The sequence below is a fragment of the Hypanus sabinus genome, chromosome 19, assembly GCF_030144855.1.
Source record: "Hypanus sabinus isolate sHypSab1 chromosome 19, sHypSab1.hap1, whole genome shotgun sequence".
NCBI lineage: Eukaryota > Metazoa > Chordata > Chondrichthyes > Myliobatiformes > Dasyatidae > Hypanus > Hypanus sabinus.
In genome coordinates, this window is record NC_082724.1 from 21,082,847 (window position 1) to 21,098,885 (window position 16,039).

Sequence of the window (16,039 nt, forward strand, 5' to 3'; positions counted from 1 at the left end):
TATGAACACTATGTGTGTACTTTATACTGTTTTAAGTACCAAATAGAAACAGAATTTAAAACTGAGTGCAATTTTTGTATCTTGCATAATAAATATCGCCCTTTACTCTGAGGTAAAAATTTCTCTGGTTGATCTCTTTCTGGCCATTAAATACCATTGAAGAAAATTGGATGTTGGGCTGAGCATGTAACTGGCAGCCAGTCTAATACTAGCTAAGCAGAATTTCTAGCCTAGTATGCTTTGCACATAGAATTATCTATCTCAAATAGATTAGGAAAATCTGAAATAATGAATTGCTAATTAACACCTGTTTGTATTCCCAAACATTATTGAATATACATTAAATCAGTAATTGGTATGACTTCTAAACCAGAAGACTTTAGGAAGAAATAAAATCCATTTAGTTTAACCATTCCATTTTTCCTTCATACTTCCAATGTTGCCAATAAATAAAGGAACAATTAACAATTAAGTTTTACTAATATTTACTGATATAAATCAAACAAGAATCAAAGCTGCAGAGGTTTCTTTAAAAAAATACTCAGGGCAAATTTTAAAGTACTTTCTCAGAATCCAGTGTGGAAAAATCTGTATGGCAACAACAATGAAAAAAGCTAATCAAGGTAGTGTTCTCCTTACCTCAGAACAGTGATCCTGGTTTAAATATAGTGGTTGTATATGGTTAAGAGGCTTTTGAAATATGCTTAATAATGAAGAATGAAAACATTCTCCTGCTGCAGATTTTAACAAACTAACTAAAGGAAAGGGAGAATTAGTACTGATAAGCTGAGGTGACAGTAATAATACACAGATCCAAAAACTAAATAAGCAAACCAACAAATTAATATATGATCAGGACATCATGGTATCATGAGCAAAATAAAGCCATTACACTCGCTTTTTAACAAAACAAGATAAATCAGGTGCCAGGAAGTGTTCAGTTAGCATTTTCACTTATTATTAAAAGTCTGCATCAAATTATAAAGCAAAATTTGATTTAATTACTTACATGTACTTTCAATCATAAGCATTTGAGTAAGCATCATTCTGCATGTGAAATTAATCCTTACAAATTCACTCAAGCTTGCATCGCTTGCTGATTACTGATCCCTCTCATAGCAGTACAAAACAGTTTTGCTTTTACCTCATTGATTTCCATTGTGTTATGAATTAAGAGGAGACATACTGTATCGGTGCAACAGCAGTGAGAATTGTTATGTCCTGTCCTGCTCTTGATTCAAACACCATGTCTGAGATTTGGGGGTTCAATAGCAATACAATCTGGATGGAAGTTGTGACAGAACAAGCTTTCATCACAGTTCCAGCCACTGTAATGCATCCAGATTCTGCCAGCGATCATCAGTCTATGGGAAATACAACATGGTGCAAAGTCATCTCAGATGTTAACCAATGACCAACTGCATTCTTATGGCACCTTTACCTGAAACAGCAAACAGGGATACCTTGATAAAATGACTACTGGCAAAAATTCAGCCTCAGAAGTAAGACCCACACTTCAAGGTCAATGATGAGACCAAGGTTATGATGATCTGGAGGCTTACCTGGTCATGCTTTCAGTATCTCTCATATTACATGCCTAATTTCTAAAATAAAATTTTGTTTTCTTTGTCTAATATAATACTTATTATGATGTTTGCTGTATTAATGATAGAATATTACAGATTAATATGCCTTTTAGTAACTTAAAATGGAATTTAATTTGGACCATCTTTCTTTTGCTGTTTTGAAGAGAAGTGGTGGCCTTTTTGGCAACCATGTCAATCATATGGCTGTAGAGGAAAGGAATTTTTTACAACAAACAAATGTCACACAACGACCTCTGCAGGTTACACGATCCTCAACTCCTCCAACAGCTGATTATGACAAACACCCTCCTTCCACCAACACTGAGAATTCCATATCGCACAACCAGCATAACCACAGTTTTCATGGAAAGGTATCACCAAATTCCACTAATGTGAACCTCAACAATGCCAATGTATCCAAAACTGCAAATGGAAAAGATAATGGCTCCTTAAATCATGAACAGCCAACTGGAAAAAATCACAATTCCCAGGCCTCAGACCAAGAAACCCCAAGGAAATCAAGCTCCAGAAGGTAAGAATTTCAATAGTTTCTTTTTGCTGTAATGAAAACCATGTTTTTAATTAAAGCTATTCCTCATTGTAATTTATTTCAACATGTAATCATCAATAATTAAACAAAGGATAGCAAATGAAATGAGAAAATAAAAAAGTGCTGTTAAAAATAAGCAGCTTAACTACTCAAATGCTCTTTTGCATTTCTTGGTGCCTTATTTAAATTGGTTGTTTTTGAGGTATTGAAAGTGCACATCAAACATACTTTTTTAAAATGTCTTTCTAAACTTGCACATTGAAAGATCCATTCCTTCACCTGTCTCATGCAGAAGGGGGAGATTATTGCCCCCTTTAATTAAATGACTATTTGTACATTAGTCTCAAATTAATGTGGACAGGAGGTGCATCTTTTTTGGAGCAGGATCAGTATTTGTGTAGTTTAATTTCTCTTTGTTTAGTGAAAACATTGAAACATAGAAAACTGTAGCTAGAACAGTCCATTCATTGTGGTGTACCATTCAATATTACCATGAATAATCATCTGCCCATACCAGGTGCCCAATCTCTCCCTGAACCTCTTGATGCATTTTGCATCTAAAAATATTCAGCACTTGAATTGCACAGCTCTGCGAAAGCAAATTCCACAGATTCACTACCCTCAGAATGAAGAGAATTGTGCTTATCTCAGTTGTAGATATCTTACCCTGTAAACTGAGACTATGACCCTTTGATCGTGATACCGTTCCCAGGGTAAACATTACTGTCTACATCCATAATCTTAACAAAATTTGTAAGTTTCAATTATATCCACTCTCATTCTCTCACTCTCTGAACTTGAGTAGATCTAAGCAGACCCTCAGAGCAGAGAATGACATGTTTCCATTCCTGTTCCTGAGTTCTGAAATGCCTGTTGAAAACAATATGAGAACCAAAGATGGGATGAGAAGATGATATTTGCAAATGGAGAAGTAGGGTCTGTGAGGCAATATGCCCCCTGCCACTTGCACAAGGATTTTGTCTGCTCATTATGTATGGTCTTGAGGTTCTCAATAACATCTGTAATCCTAATTGAATTCCATCCACTGTAGGTTCCCAGGAATCAGTGGGAAAGTTATACTACTTCAAAGAAATTTTTGAGCACATCCTTGAATAGTTTTCTATCCAATATAAGGCATGTGGCCTGCCCAACTAGACAACCTCAGTGTTAAGAATGTTGCTCTGGGAGACTACACTGACTGTTTCATAGTCTTCCAGTGGATTTGGTATTGTTTATTATTGAAACATGTACCAAGACGTGTTGAAAAGCTTGTCTTGCACACTTCATATTAAAATCATTTCATTACACATTACATTGAGTTAGAATAAGGTAAAGTGACGACAGTGCAGAATAAACAGTAAAAGCTACCAAAGAAAGTGCAGTGCAGAGAAACAATAAGGTGCAAGATTTTATCGAGGTAGATTGTGAAGCCGAGAGTCCATTTGACTGCACAAGAGGTCCAGTCAAGAGTCTAGTAGCAGTAGCATAGAAGCTGTCCTTGAGCTTGGCGATATTAGCTTTCAATCTTTTTGTATCTTTTGCCTGATGGGAGAAGAGAGAAGAGAAAATGTCTGGGTAGGTGGGCTTTGATTCTGCAGGCTGTTTTACTGAGGCAATGAGAAGTATAGATTAGAGTCCACAGAGAAGAGCCAGTTCCTGAGATGTGCTGAGCGGTGTCCACAACTATTGTAATTCCTTGCGGTCACATGTAGAGCAGCTGCCATAATAAGTTGTTACTCACCCAGACAGAATCTTTTCTATGAGGCACCGAAAAAAAAATTAGGAGGATTTTGCACACAGTATTAGTGGTATTTTTATGCTGTATTGAGATGACCAATATAGGCAGCCCAGGTGACAGAAGTGTATATGTGGCCTCAGTTGATTAAAGGCTGTGTTGGTGTATTGAAGGTAGTGGTGAATTTCATTATTGATGTCTTCCTTCACCAAGAAATGGCTCTGAGACATGGAAAATGGTCCACACTTTCCAGGGTCTTGATATGAACCTTTATTGTCAGAAAACAGTGTGGTACAATGGGGACCACTTTCTTAGAGGATCTTTGTCTCATGGGTGCATGACCCATCAATTCAAATGTTTCAGTGAATGAGTTGATGAGGTCTTGGAGCTCGGCCACAGAATGTGTGCTAACACAAGTAACATTTGCCTCCTCAAACTTATCAATCAGATTCATTTTGAATTGCCATTCCTGAAGGTCTCATTAGTTCTGAAGATCAGCTCCAATCCTGTGGGAAGTTTGATGGATTGAAGCACAAACTTATTGTGAGAAAGGCTGAGGAAGGTTATGAGTCAGTTTTGTAGACAGCAGAGAGACTCTTTTATGTAGTTACCAGAGTCGAACATATTCTTTGTTGAAGATGTCAAGGTTACCTCAGGTGTCCTGGTTTATTCTCTTCTTCCCAGTTCTGGACAATGAAATTATGGATTTGAAATTGACCGCCTTGGTTTTCACTAGGGATACTGTCTGCTCCCGATGTCTTATTTGGCCTCCTTTATTCTCTTTGGTTATGAGTAGAGGCGAGGTCAGACAGGTTACTGTGGAATGAGATGAAGAACACTTATGTCAAAACCATGAACCAGTGAATGTTGATTGCCTCTCTGATTAATTCTCGACTCTCAGTCTTAGATATTTTGGATCCTGAGTGGATTTTGCAGAGCTGAAAACATCCATTTCTGTTCTGACTGCCCGTGAGTCACAGAGCCTCCTGTTTTCTCTTCATCCACCTTACATTCTGTGGGCCCCAATTTTCCTTTTTTGCTGGATTTCTGCCTTCAGGCTCCTGTTGTGTAATTTTATCTCTCTTGAGGAAAGAAGCAGCTTCTAATGCGCGAAGTTCTTGTTTACTATCAATTAGCTTCTGGATTTTCTTGTCATTGTCATCAAACCAGCGCTGGAAAACCTTGGTAGGAAAGCCAGGAGTCTCAACGGCACACACAAAATGCTGGAGGAATTCAGCAGGCCAGGCAGCATCTATGGAAAAGAATACAGTCAACATTTCGGGCTGAAACCTTTCAGAAGGATTCTGTCAAGCCAGGAATCTCTTCACAGCTGCCAATTCCACCTCTGTGGCAGGGATGCTGAATCATCAAATCTTTCTCGTTGGGGAGCTCATCTCGTGACAAGTGTGTCCCTGTCCTGGCAACCTTATGTTCCAGGGTCTGTGTGGTGAACTACATATACCTGTCTGGACATGCCTCCTGCTGACTGCTCCTGTGGCTCCTCCCACAGACCCCGGTATAAAGGCGAGTGAGGTCTGAGCCCGGCCTCTCCGTCTCCAGGATGTAGTATATCTTGCCTTTACGTCTCAGAGAGAGTTTTTGATGGTGCATATTGCAAAGCAGAGGCTACCTGGGCACAATTTATTTTAGTGCAGGTGAACTTTTGCCCAGCAGGTTTCACAGAGTAAGGGGAAAACCTGCATGCTGACATTACCTTCCTAATGAGTACATAACTCAGTTGCCACACACTTCATCAATTTATGGTTATTGAGTCCTTGCTCTGAGCTTGCTATGCTAATTCTAATAGATGTCATCACTAGCTTGTGATTTGCTCTATTAATGCTAATAGCCTGAGGCTCCATCTAGTGAATATAAAACAAGTTGACTCATAATGTTTGAAACACCATACCTCAAAAGTTTGAGGGCACTGGTATGACACATGAAAATTCTAACAAAACCAAATACAGTTTTAACAGAGCGCTGTTGAATGGTATGGGAGTCTAAAACAGTTGGAGATTATGCTCTGCTTCAAGACTTTGCACATATACTCTTTTCACTGTCTCTAAGCAGACATGGCTGTGCTCTAACCACAGTAACACAGTCACCAAGTCTCCATCTCCCACTGATATTATACCAGAGGGAGTCTGTCTCTTTTTCTGTATGTCAGCATCTGACTTCTGTGCTATATTTAATGCACTTAAACTTGGAGCTGTTCTGTTCTGCTCTGTATTCAAACTGAGGGAGCTTCTTTCCCCTTTGTTTCTGTTCAACCCAGGGAGCCCCTGAGTAGAATATAAAGAAGACAAAACAGTATTCAGAGTGAGAGCATTGCAAATCTTCAAATCCTGGAAATTTGAAATGAAAATACAGAGCACTGGAAATACAGATAGTATCTGTAGAGAGAGAAAAGCAGAGTGAGCATTTTAATTTGTCAACCTTGCAGAACAGACTAATGTGGAACTAAATATTTACCTAGTTCTCACATTCCCTTTAAACTAACTTGGCTCCATCCCAAACTTAGAAGGACACGACTTGCCCCATACAAAGCCAAGTTGGCTCTTCCTAATTAGGTCATGGTTTTCCAAATGCTCTTAAATTCTATCCTTAAGAATTCTCTCCAGTAATTTTTCTACCATTGACATAAGACTCACTAGTCTATAGTTTCCAGGATTATTCTTGTTTGCCTTCTTGAATAATGAAACAACATTAGCTACTTGCCAATCCTCTAGGACCTCACCCATGGCTAGAGAGGACTCAAAATTATTGGTCAAGGCCTAGCAATCTCTCAGTCTGTTGCCTCTCTCAATAACCTGGTATATATCCCATCAGGCCCTGAGGACATCCACCTTAATGTTCTTTAAGACACCTAACACTACCTCTTCCTGTACTTCAAAATGTCCTAGCACCATTCTTGGCACTGATCTCCCTATCCGCCATGTCCTTTTCCTTGGTAAATGCTAATACAAAGTACTCATTAAGAACCACACCCACATCCTCTGCATGAAGAAAATGTTCCCCCCTTTATCCTTGGGTGGTCCTACCCTCTCCTTAGCTACCCTCTTGCTCTTGATGTATGTATAGAATGCTTTGGGATGTATGGCCATTCACTTAACTACTAGGAATAAAGGTGTAGACTATTGTCGAAATGGTGAGTGAATTCAGAAAAGGAGGTGTAAAAGACTTGGGAGTACTCATACATTGATTCTGTGAAGTTTAACTTGCAGGTTGAGTCAGTGGTGAGAAAGGCAAATGTAATGTTAGCATTAATTTCAAGAGTGCTAGAATATAAAAGCAAGGATGTATTGCTAAGGCTTTATAAGGCATTGGTCAGACCACATTTGAAGTTTTGTGAGCAGTTTTGGGTGCCTTATCCAAGAAAGGATGTGCTGACATTGGCGAGGATCCAGAGGAGGTTCACGAGAATAATCCTCTGAATGAAAAGGTTAACATATGAGGAGTTTTTGATGTCTCTGAGCTTATACTGGCTGCAGTTTAGAAAGGCCTAGATGGAGTGGATGTGGAGAAGATGTTTCTTATAGTGGGGGAGTCTTAGTACAGACTCAAAACTGAAAGATATCATTTTGGAACAGAGATGAGGAGGAATTTCTTCAGCCAAAGGGTAGTGAATTTGAGAAATTCATTGTTACAGACGGCACTGGTTATATTCAAAGCAGAGGATGATAAGTTCTTGATTAGTAAGCATATCAAAGGTTACAGGGAGAAGACAGGAAAATGGGATTGATGGGTATAATAAATCAGGCATAATGGAATCTCCTAATTCTGCCCTTACGTGTTATGGTGTGCCAGATTAAGGGAGGTTTGCTGTTGCCTGCCAGATTGATGTTATGCCCCAGGACATGGAAATCCCTGCCTATTCAGGATATTAATTCAAAGGAAATTGAGTACTTGAGACTGTAGGAAAGCTTATTTGTAGTATATATCATGCGACAGACTGGTTGCATTATTATTTGAGTAATTCTGATTGGAACCAGACCCTGGAAGCATTGATGGATGGTCGCACTCCTGATCTTAAATGTAAATAAAGAGTGGAATGTGGTAGAATTAGTGACACTTCCGAGAATTCCTGGCCTGATGTCCTATCTGCGCTTAGTTAGTAATCAGTTATTGAAAGCAGATGGTTCCCTTACTATGAGTCTATTAAATTCAAATTCTGCTCAGGATCCTTGCCATACTCAGGCAAATATAGATTTTGTGTGATTAAATACTTACTTGGATGAATGCAGTCCCAACATTCCTCAAGATAATTACCCCTCCGCACCATAGGTATTCATTCTATTTGCTACTGGTCAACTTGGCTTCAGTGTGTATGGACATGAAAGTTACACATTGAGGCCATTGGTGACCTGTAGTGAAGGAAGATTATTCATTTCAACGGTTCTGACTTCAGCTCCCATAACGATAATTTCTACCACCAGCAAAAACACAGAAATCAGGACCTATAAACACCACCATCTCCATGTTCCCCTGCAAGTTGCACACCATCCAATAATATCCATTTACTGATATTGTTCTTCCTTACCAGGTCCAAACCCTGGAACTCAGTACTTGATAGCATTCTGGGAGTATCTTCCCCAGCAATTTTCTGAAGCAGAAGTGAATTCAGAAATCAGAGGTACAAAGGGACTTATGCAGGATTCCCTAAAGGTTAACTTGCAGGTTAATTCTGTAGTATGGAATGCAACTGCGATGTTAGCATTCATTTCAAAAGGACTGGAAATCAAAAACAAGGATGCAATGCTGAGGCTTAATAAAATAGTGGTCGGACCACATTTGGAGTATAGTGAGAAGTTTTGGGCCCTAAAGGAAGAATGTGCTGAAATTGGAAAGGGTCAAGAGGAAGTTTATGACAATGATCCCAGGAATGAAAGGGTTAATAGGTGAGTAGCGTTTGATGGCTCAGGCCTGTCCTTGGAAGAAATGAGGGGGGAATTTCATTGAAACCCACCGAATATTGAGAGGCTGAGAGAGGACCTTTCCAAAAATGGGGGAGTCTAGAACTAGAGTTCACAGCCTCAGAATAGAAGAATGTCCCTTTAGAAAAAAGATCAGGAGGAATTTCTTTTGCCAGATTCTGTGGAAATCATTGCCACAGACAGCTGTCGAAGCCAAGTCATTGGATATATTTAAAGCTGAGGTTGATATGTTCTTTATTTGTAAGGGCATCAAAGATGACAGGGATAAGGCAGGAGAAAGGGTTGCGAGGGAAAATAAATCGGCCATGGTCAAATAGCGGGGCGGATTCAATGGAACAAATAGCCTTATTCTCCTCTTATGTCTTTTATGTTCTAATTTGGAAGGCTGCTCATCACAATTCTCTCAAAGGCAATTAGAAAATGGTATGACCACCCACATACCATAAGATCAATAACCATTTTCCGTTACTTACCACTTTTGGTAATAGTGTGCCTGACTAATGTGGTTGGCTATAGAGCTATCACCTTTTAGTGTTCTGAATTTGAAACTAAATGTAGCATATCTAAGTTTACTGATGGTACTAAATTGAATGGTATAGCAGAGGTATAACATATACAGTGCATATATATATGTATACATATGTGTGTGCGTGTGTGTGTGTGTTAGGTGACTGGGCAAGTTGTCTTGTAGATGGAGTAGAATGTTGGAAAATATGAGGTCATCTGCAGTGGAAAGAAAAATAGAAGATCAGATTATTATTTAAATTCTGAAACACTGCAGCATGCTTTTGTTCAGAGTGTGCTGGTGCACGAATTGCAAAAAGGTTGTTTTGCAGGTGCAGTAATTTGTCAAAAAGGCAAATCTACTGTATTGTGTGCAGTTCTGATCTCCTTAGTTGAGAAAAGATATGTTTGTTTTAGAGGTGGTGCAGAGGAGGTTCATAAGGTTTAGCCTATGAGGAGAAATTGAGGAGCCTAGCTACTTGCTGAAATTCAGATTAATGAAAGGGGATTTTATAGAAATATAAAAAAATATGAATGCAGTAGATAAGGTGGAGGCAGAAAAGTTATTTCCATTGGTAGGTGAGACTAGAACTAGGGGACATACAGTAGGCTCAAGATTCTGTACTAGTGAAAAAGTGAAGGGGAACTGCTTTTTCCAGAGAGGAGTGATCTGTGCAGTTCTCTGTCCAGGGAAGCAGTGGAGGCTATTATGAATGTGTGTAGTAGCATTCTTCAGTCAGGACCTGGCTCTAAGGTATCCTGTTACTGAACATGAAATGATAAATGATAAACAACTGTAGCAAGGCAGAAAGGTTACAGATTATGAGAGTTGCTACTGCTTGCTATTCTTCATATTTATCAAATAATTATTAGATTGTAATGCATTTTGATTTTACACCATGAGGTCATATTGATAAATACAACATAATGTCACAAGATAAGTAAAGTATAAAAATTATAAAATATTTGCCAGTTTAATCAAAGTCTGAGAATTACTGTCAGGGCAATCCATTATTCATGATTCCAATCGAAATTGTGCAATGTGTGGCAACAATTTTTTAACCTCCTTTTGTGACACCAGCTGAGTTCAACTTTAAAATAAGATATAGGAGCAGAATTAGGCATTTGGCCCATCATGTCTGCTCCACCATTTCATCATGGCTGATCCATTTTTCCTCTCAGCCCAAATCTCCTGCCTCTTCCTGTGTCCCTTCATGCCTTGACTATAATGACTGCTATGCCTTTTTATTGCAGATGGTGTCATTGAACCAGGAGATGGCTTTCTGCTACTGTTGAGAGAATGCAGCAGATCAAATAGCTGCATTATTAGAAAGGTTACAGAATTTGGATGAAGTATGCATTGGGCAAACCAAAAATATTGGGTTTATTTTCAGTTGAGTTTACTCCACTCTGAAACTCATCGCTAATTTTTGTTTTGTCCGAACACAGCAATTTCCAGCTATTAAAATTAGCAATTGAAGGAATTTTGTCCTGTGGTTAAAATGAGTAAAAAAAAATAGTGCAAATCTTGGTAGCCTCATTTACTGTAATTATCAGATCATTTTAGTATGATTGGAGATGTTAATACCAGATGCAATGACATCCTGGTATTTGGAGGCTATTAATTAAATTTCATTAAAGGTTATGTTTACACTTAAAATCTCAACAAATGTTATAACTTTTTTTCCATTTCGAGGTTCAATTTCAAACTCCTTTTGGGTAAGGATGGTAAATTAAGCATGAATTTCAATAGGTGGTCCACATGAGAAAAGAGTCATGGTTTTGATGTAAAATGTAACCTTTTAACATAATACGTTTGAATCTAAAAGTAGAGGTTAACATAAGCACAATAAGCAATTAGACAAATAATCTGTCAGCTTTTAATGTAAGATTAAAGTAGAATAAGAACGTCATGCTGCAGATGTGTTGAGTCTTGCTGAGACCATACCTTGGTACTATGTGCAGATTAGATCTCTGTACCTAAATAAAGGATTTAATTCCCTTGGAGGTAGTCAACTATAAATCAGTTCAGGTAGTGGTTATTATTGTAGTACAAAATCCATTAGCTTGGAGAATTTAGTTCAAATTTCAACACACTAGTGGGATTTTACTTCACATAATAAGCTACTATTAGAAATGGCTTTGCTGTAGAAAGCTATCTTATTCATTCATGCCCTCTAAAGGGAAAAAAATAAATCTCTCTTCTTTTACTTGACAAACCCATATGTGACTCCAACCCCGTAAGTGCAAGATTGAGTCTTAATTGCCATCTGAAATTACAAGGCTATCCTAAAGAAGTTTGATTCTGGTGCATCCGCCTTCCTTTCCAGTCCTGAAGAAGGGTCTTGGCCCAGAATGTCAACTGTTTATTTGTTTCCATAGATGTTTCCTGACCTGCAGAGTTCTTCAAGCATTTTGTATGTGTTGTTTTGGATTTTCAGCATCTGCAGAATTTCTCATTTCTGGTTTGCTGCTCCACTGCGAAGCCTCTTTGAGGGATGATTACCCTGAAGAAGTTTTTTTCTGGTGGCTTCCTACTTCCTCTACAGTTCTGTAGAAGGGTTTTGGCCCAAAATGTCGATTGTTTATTCACTTCTATAGATGGGCCTGATCTGCTGAGTTCTTCCAGCATTTTGTGTGTGTTGCTTAGTAGAGGAACATTTGGACTGGACAACAAATGCTTGAGTGTTCCAGCAATGTACAAAGAATGTAAGGATTGAATCTTCAGGTTACTAAAACAAAGAACAGAACAGCATATACAAGCCCTTTGGCCCCAGATGTTACGCCAAATTTTTAACCTACTTCAAATTAAATCTAACCTTACCCTCCTATATGGTACTACATCTTTCTTTCATCCATGTGTCTATCTGAGAGTCTCTTAAACGTCAGTAGTGTATTTGCCTGTACCACCACCCTGACAGTGCATCCCATGCACTTCCTACTCGGTAAAAAACCTACCCCTGACATCCACCTTCCCTCTGAAATCTTCCTCCAATCACCTTAAAATTACATCCTCTCTTATTAGCTTTTACTATCTAATGGAGAAGGCACTAGCTGTCCATTCTGTCTATGCCTCTTATCATCTTGCACATCTCTATCGTCATCTCTCATTCTCCTTCAGCCCAAAGAAAAAAGTCCCTAGCTTGCTCAACCTTTCCTCATAAGACATGCTCTCTAGTCCAAATAGCATCCTCTTTAAAGCTTCTACATCCTTCCTATAATGAAGTGACTGGAACTGAACCCAGTACTCCAAGAGTTGTCTAACCAGAATTTTCTAGAGTTGCAATATTAACTTTTGGATCTTTAACTCCGTCCCCCAAGAAATGAAGGACAACACACCATATGCCTTCTTAACCACCCTATCAACTTGTATGGCAACTTTGAAGGATCTATGGAAAGTGTTCAGAAGATCCCAAGATCCCTGTTCCTTCACTCTGCTAAAATACTGCCAATAACTTTGTGCTCTACATTCAAGTTTGCTCCTCCAAAGTGTATCACTTCTCATTTCTCTGGGTTGAACTCCAACTGCCACATCTAAACACAGCTCCTCATCGTGACAATGTCCTGTTGTACCCTACAATTTTCACACCACTGACCTTTGTATCATCCGCAAACTTATCCTACCCTTTCAGTTCCTCATCTATGTCATTTATAAAATCACAAAGAGCAGGAACCCAAGAACAGATCTATGTGGCACACCACTAGTTGTCCAAAAAAGATGGAGTAATACTGGGCAATACACATTTGAATTAGACATTTTGCAAGGTGCTGATAGTGTTGATGTTGAGAAGCTGTTTACTCAGATAAAATTTGGAACCAGGTGTCACAACCCCAAAGTGAGCAATTATTTTTCCCAGATAGCTTTCATCATTGAAAGGGTGTGGGCATTCATTCATTTATTTTATTCAGATTTTTGTCCATGTGGGGAATCAGAAACATTATGTGAATTAGGTGGGAAGTTAAACATGCCTCTGAAAGTGTGGATCTGCCTTTAATTTCTGTCAATCTTGAAAGATCTTTGCACGTATGAGCAGAAAAGTTATTGAAATTTCTGTATTTCCTTAATTTTTCCTACTTTCTGGACCAGAATACGTTATTATGAAACTAATACTAGGTATGTTTTCTTAAATCTCCATATTCCTTACACCATTCATGTTTAACATATATTCACTGTCTTGACAGCAGAATACATTAATAGTTTTATTTTGTTAATGTTGAAATTGCAACTAAATTTATCTACAGTTTACGTTTATTTTGGTTTTAATTCTATAGATTGCAGTACGTCATCAGGTTTGCAGTTTAAGTTTTTACTTTTCTGCACTTAAATGTTTTATGTATCTGTAAGCTTTGCATGTGATAGCAGCTTTGAAATCTATTAAATAAAAGAATGCCCAGTATTAATGCTATGTCTTGATTTTCTATAGATCAGATTCTGGTGAAAGCTGTCTGCCCACAATTTGTCGAGAGGAGACAAGACCAGATGATTGGTTTGAGGAGGAGCAATATTCAGGAGATCAGGAATATTATAGTGGGGAGGAATACTATGAAGAGGATACTGTACAAACAGTGGATAAGTAAGATACTTTTGTAGGACTAATCTATTTAAAAATCAGCTATGAGCTAAGTAAAATTCGATTGTTTTTAATGTAACTTGTTTTAGTCTCACCACAGTTTTTAGAGTTCAATTCCATTATCCTCTACGCATTAAAAAATAGTGGCAATTATTACTTTGCAGTGTGCCACATGTGAATGTGAAATAAATGACACATTCTGGACCCTTCCCCATCATTTTTAATATTTCATTAGGACAAAAGATCATTGCTGCTTTAATAGTACTATTTTTAAGGCATTATGTTTTCTGCCAATTCTGTGATGAAAATTATACCAGTTTAGCAGTGGAACACCTTATTCCCAATCTATAGATTGAAGGGAGCAGGAAACATCTTTCAAGGTTTAACATACAGTGTTTAGTGGATTGCATACATTAATGAGAATTCTATTGCCTGTAGGCACTCCTCCACATAAATAATTCCCACTTAGAATCTGTTCTGTGTGAACTCACAGATATTAGCTTTAACATATTAAATAGGTTTTACTACCAATATTTACCACCATCCTAAATAGGTTTTCCATAATCAAACATGTACTTCCCACACTTAGGGATTCAATCAAATAGTGGAAACTAGTTCTAATTTATGATGGGATGTAGGGTTTCGGGTCTTCTGCCAGGTTAAATCTGGCACAGGATCTGCAACCCTATTGATTTTAATGTTAACAGTTGGGTTGCGAATAATAAACATAGGGGAAGACAAATTCCTTACTTTAGATATTTCAGTTTCATTAATTGTTCCATTTATCTATGCACTTTTTTAAAAGTTAAAGCTACCTAAAATATTTGTAAAATGTTAAGTTTTACATTGTTTTAATTGTTCGCTTAATCCTTTGTTGTTTTAAATGCTTCTGAATGTCAAAAAAAAACTTCAAAGCTCTTCAGCTTTTCCAACAGGTAAAGATGGAGTCCAGTACAGTAGGGTTTTCTCATCCACTTCTGGTGGAAAATGCAAGAACACTGCCAGTTTGTACTGCTGTTAGCCATATTACGTCTGTGAAAATTCTCAGTATTTTTTTAATTTCATCCCATGTACCATAAAGGCAAATCCATAGAGACTATCAGAATCAAATTCAAAATAATGATGTGGATTTTGAAAGACCAAAAGGCTATCATCATCCTTGTGGTTCCTATGAAGACGATGAGTACCACTATTACATTGAACCCCGGCGTTCTCCACGGCGACGACTGCTTCCACCGACACCTACAGGTGAATAATTTCTATGACCAAACAAAGATTACTTTTTTTATGCCAAATGTGAATGTGAAATAAACAACACTTTGTTCATTTATTCTTTGCAAATTGACAAGACAATATTGCAAAAGAACAAGTTTTTAAAATGTACCTTTTGTAGATATTTTATTGAACTCAATTGTCCAATTGTCTGCATATATGGTAAACTGACTGCTAAGAAATAATTTTTTCCTAAAATGTGCAAGATACTAAACAATATTATCATATATTTAGAAGCTATTTACTTCTCTCGTATATAATGAATGATTTCAAACAAGGAAAGGGATTTCTGACATGTCAGCTTTTAATCTGTTGTTAATGAGAAACAAAATGATATTATGATTAAGTCATTGGAATGTAAATATAACAGAATTATCTGCTCTTTTTATTAATCAGGCTTAAGCAACAATATACACTCAATGACCACTTTACTAGGCACACATGTACACCTGCTCATTCATGCAAATATCTAGTCAGCCAATCATGTGGCTGCAACTCAATGCATAAAAGCATGCAGACATGGTCAAGAGGTTCAGTTGATGTTCAGATCAAACATACAATGGGGAAGAAATGTGATCTAAGTGACTTTGACCAAGGCTTGTTGGTGCCAGATGGGGTGGTTTGAGTGTCGCAGAAAGAGCTGATATCCTTGGATTTTCACACACAACAGTCATTAGAGTTTGCAGATAGTGGTGCAAAAAGCAAAAAACATACAATGAGCAGCAACTCTGTGGGTGAAAATGCCCTGTTAATGAGAGAGGTCAAATTAGAATGGCCAGACTGATTCAAGGTGACAGTAACTCAAATAACCAAGTGTTACAACATGTGAGAGCAAGATGCCAAACCTTTAAGTGGATGTGCTACTCCAGCAGAAGACCATGAACGTA

The 16,039-nt window shown here is 37.9% G+C and overlaps 1 protein-coding gene across 1 annotated transcript in view; it reads left to right on the plus strand.

The window, feature by feature from the left end:
* The window catches only part of LOC132377787 (voltage-dependent L-type calcium channel subunit alpha-1D-like), a 348,931-nt gene that overhangs the window by 323,771 nt on the left and 9,121 nt on the right, over positions 1–16,039 (plus strand). Inside the window, exons 43-45 of the mRNA XM_059944141.1 lie at positions 1,751–2,118; positions 13,734–13,883; positions 14,962–15,128. Of these exons, the coding sequence (XP_059800124.1) occupies positions 1,751–2,118; positions 13,734–13,883; positions 14,962–15,128 (685 nt within the window). The remainder of the gene's footprint in view (positions 1–1,750; positions 2,119–13,733; positions 13,884–14,961; positions 15,129–16,039) is intronic.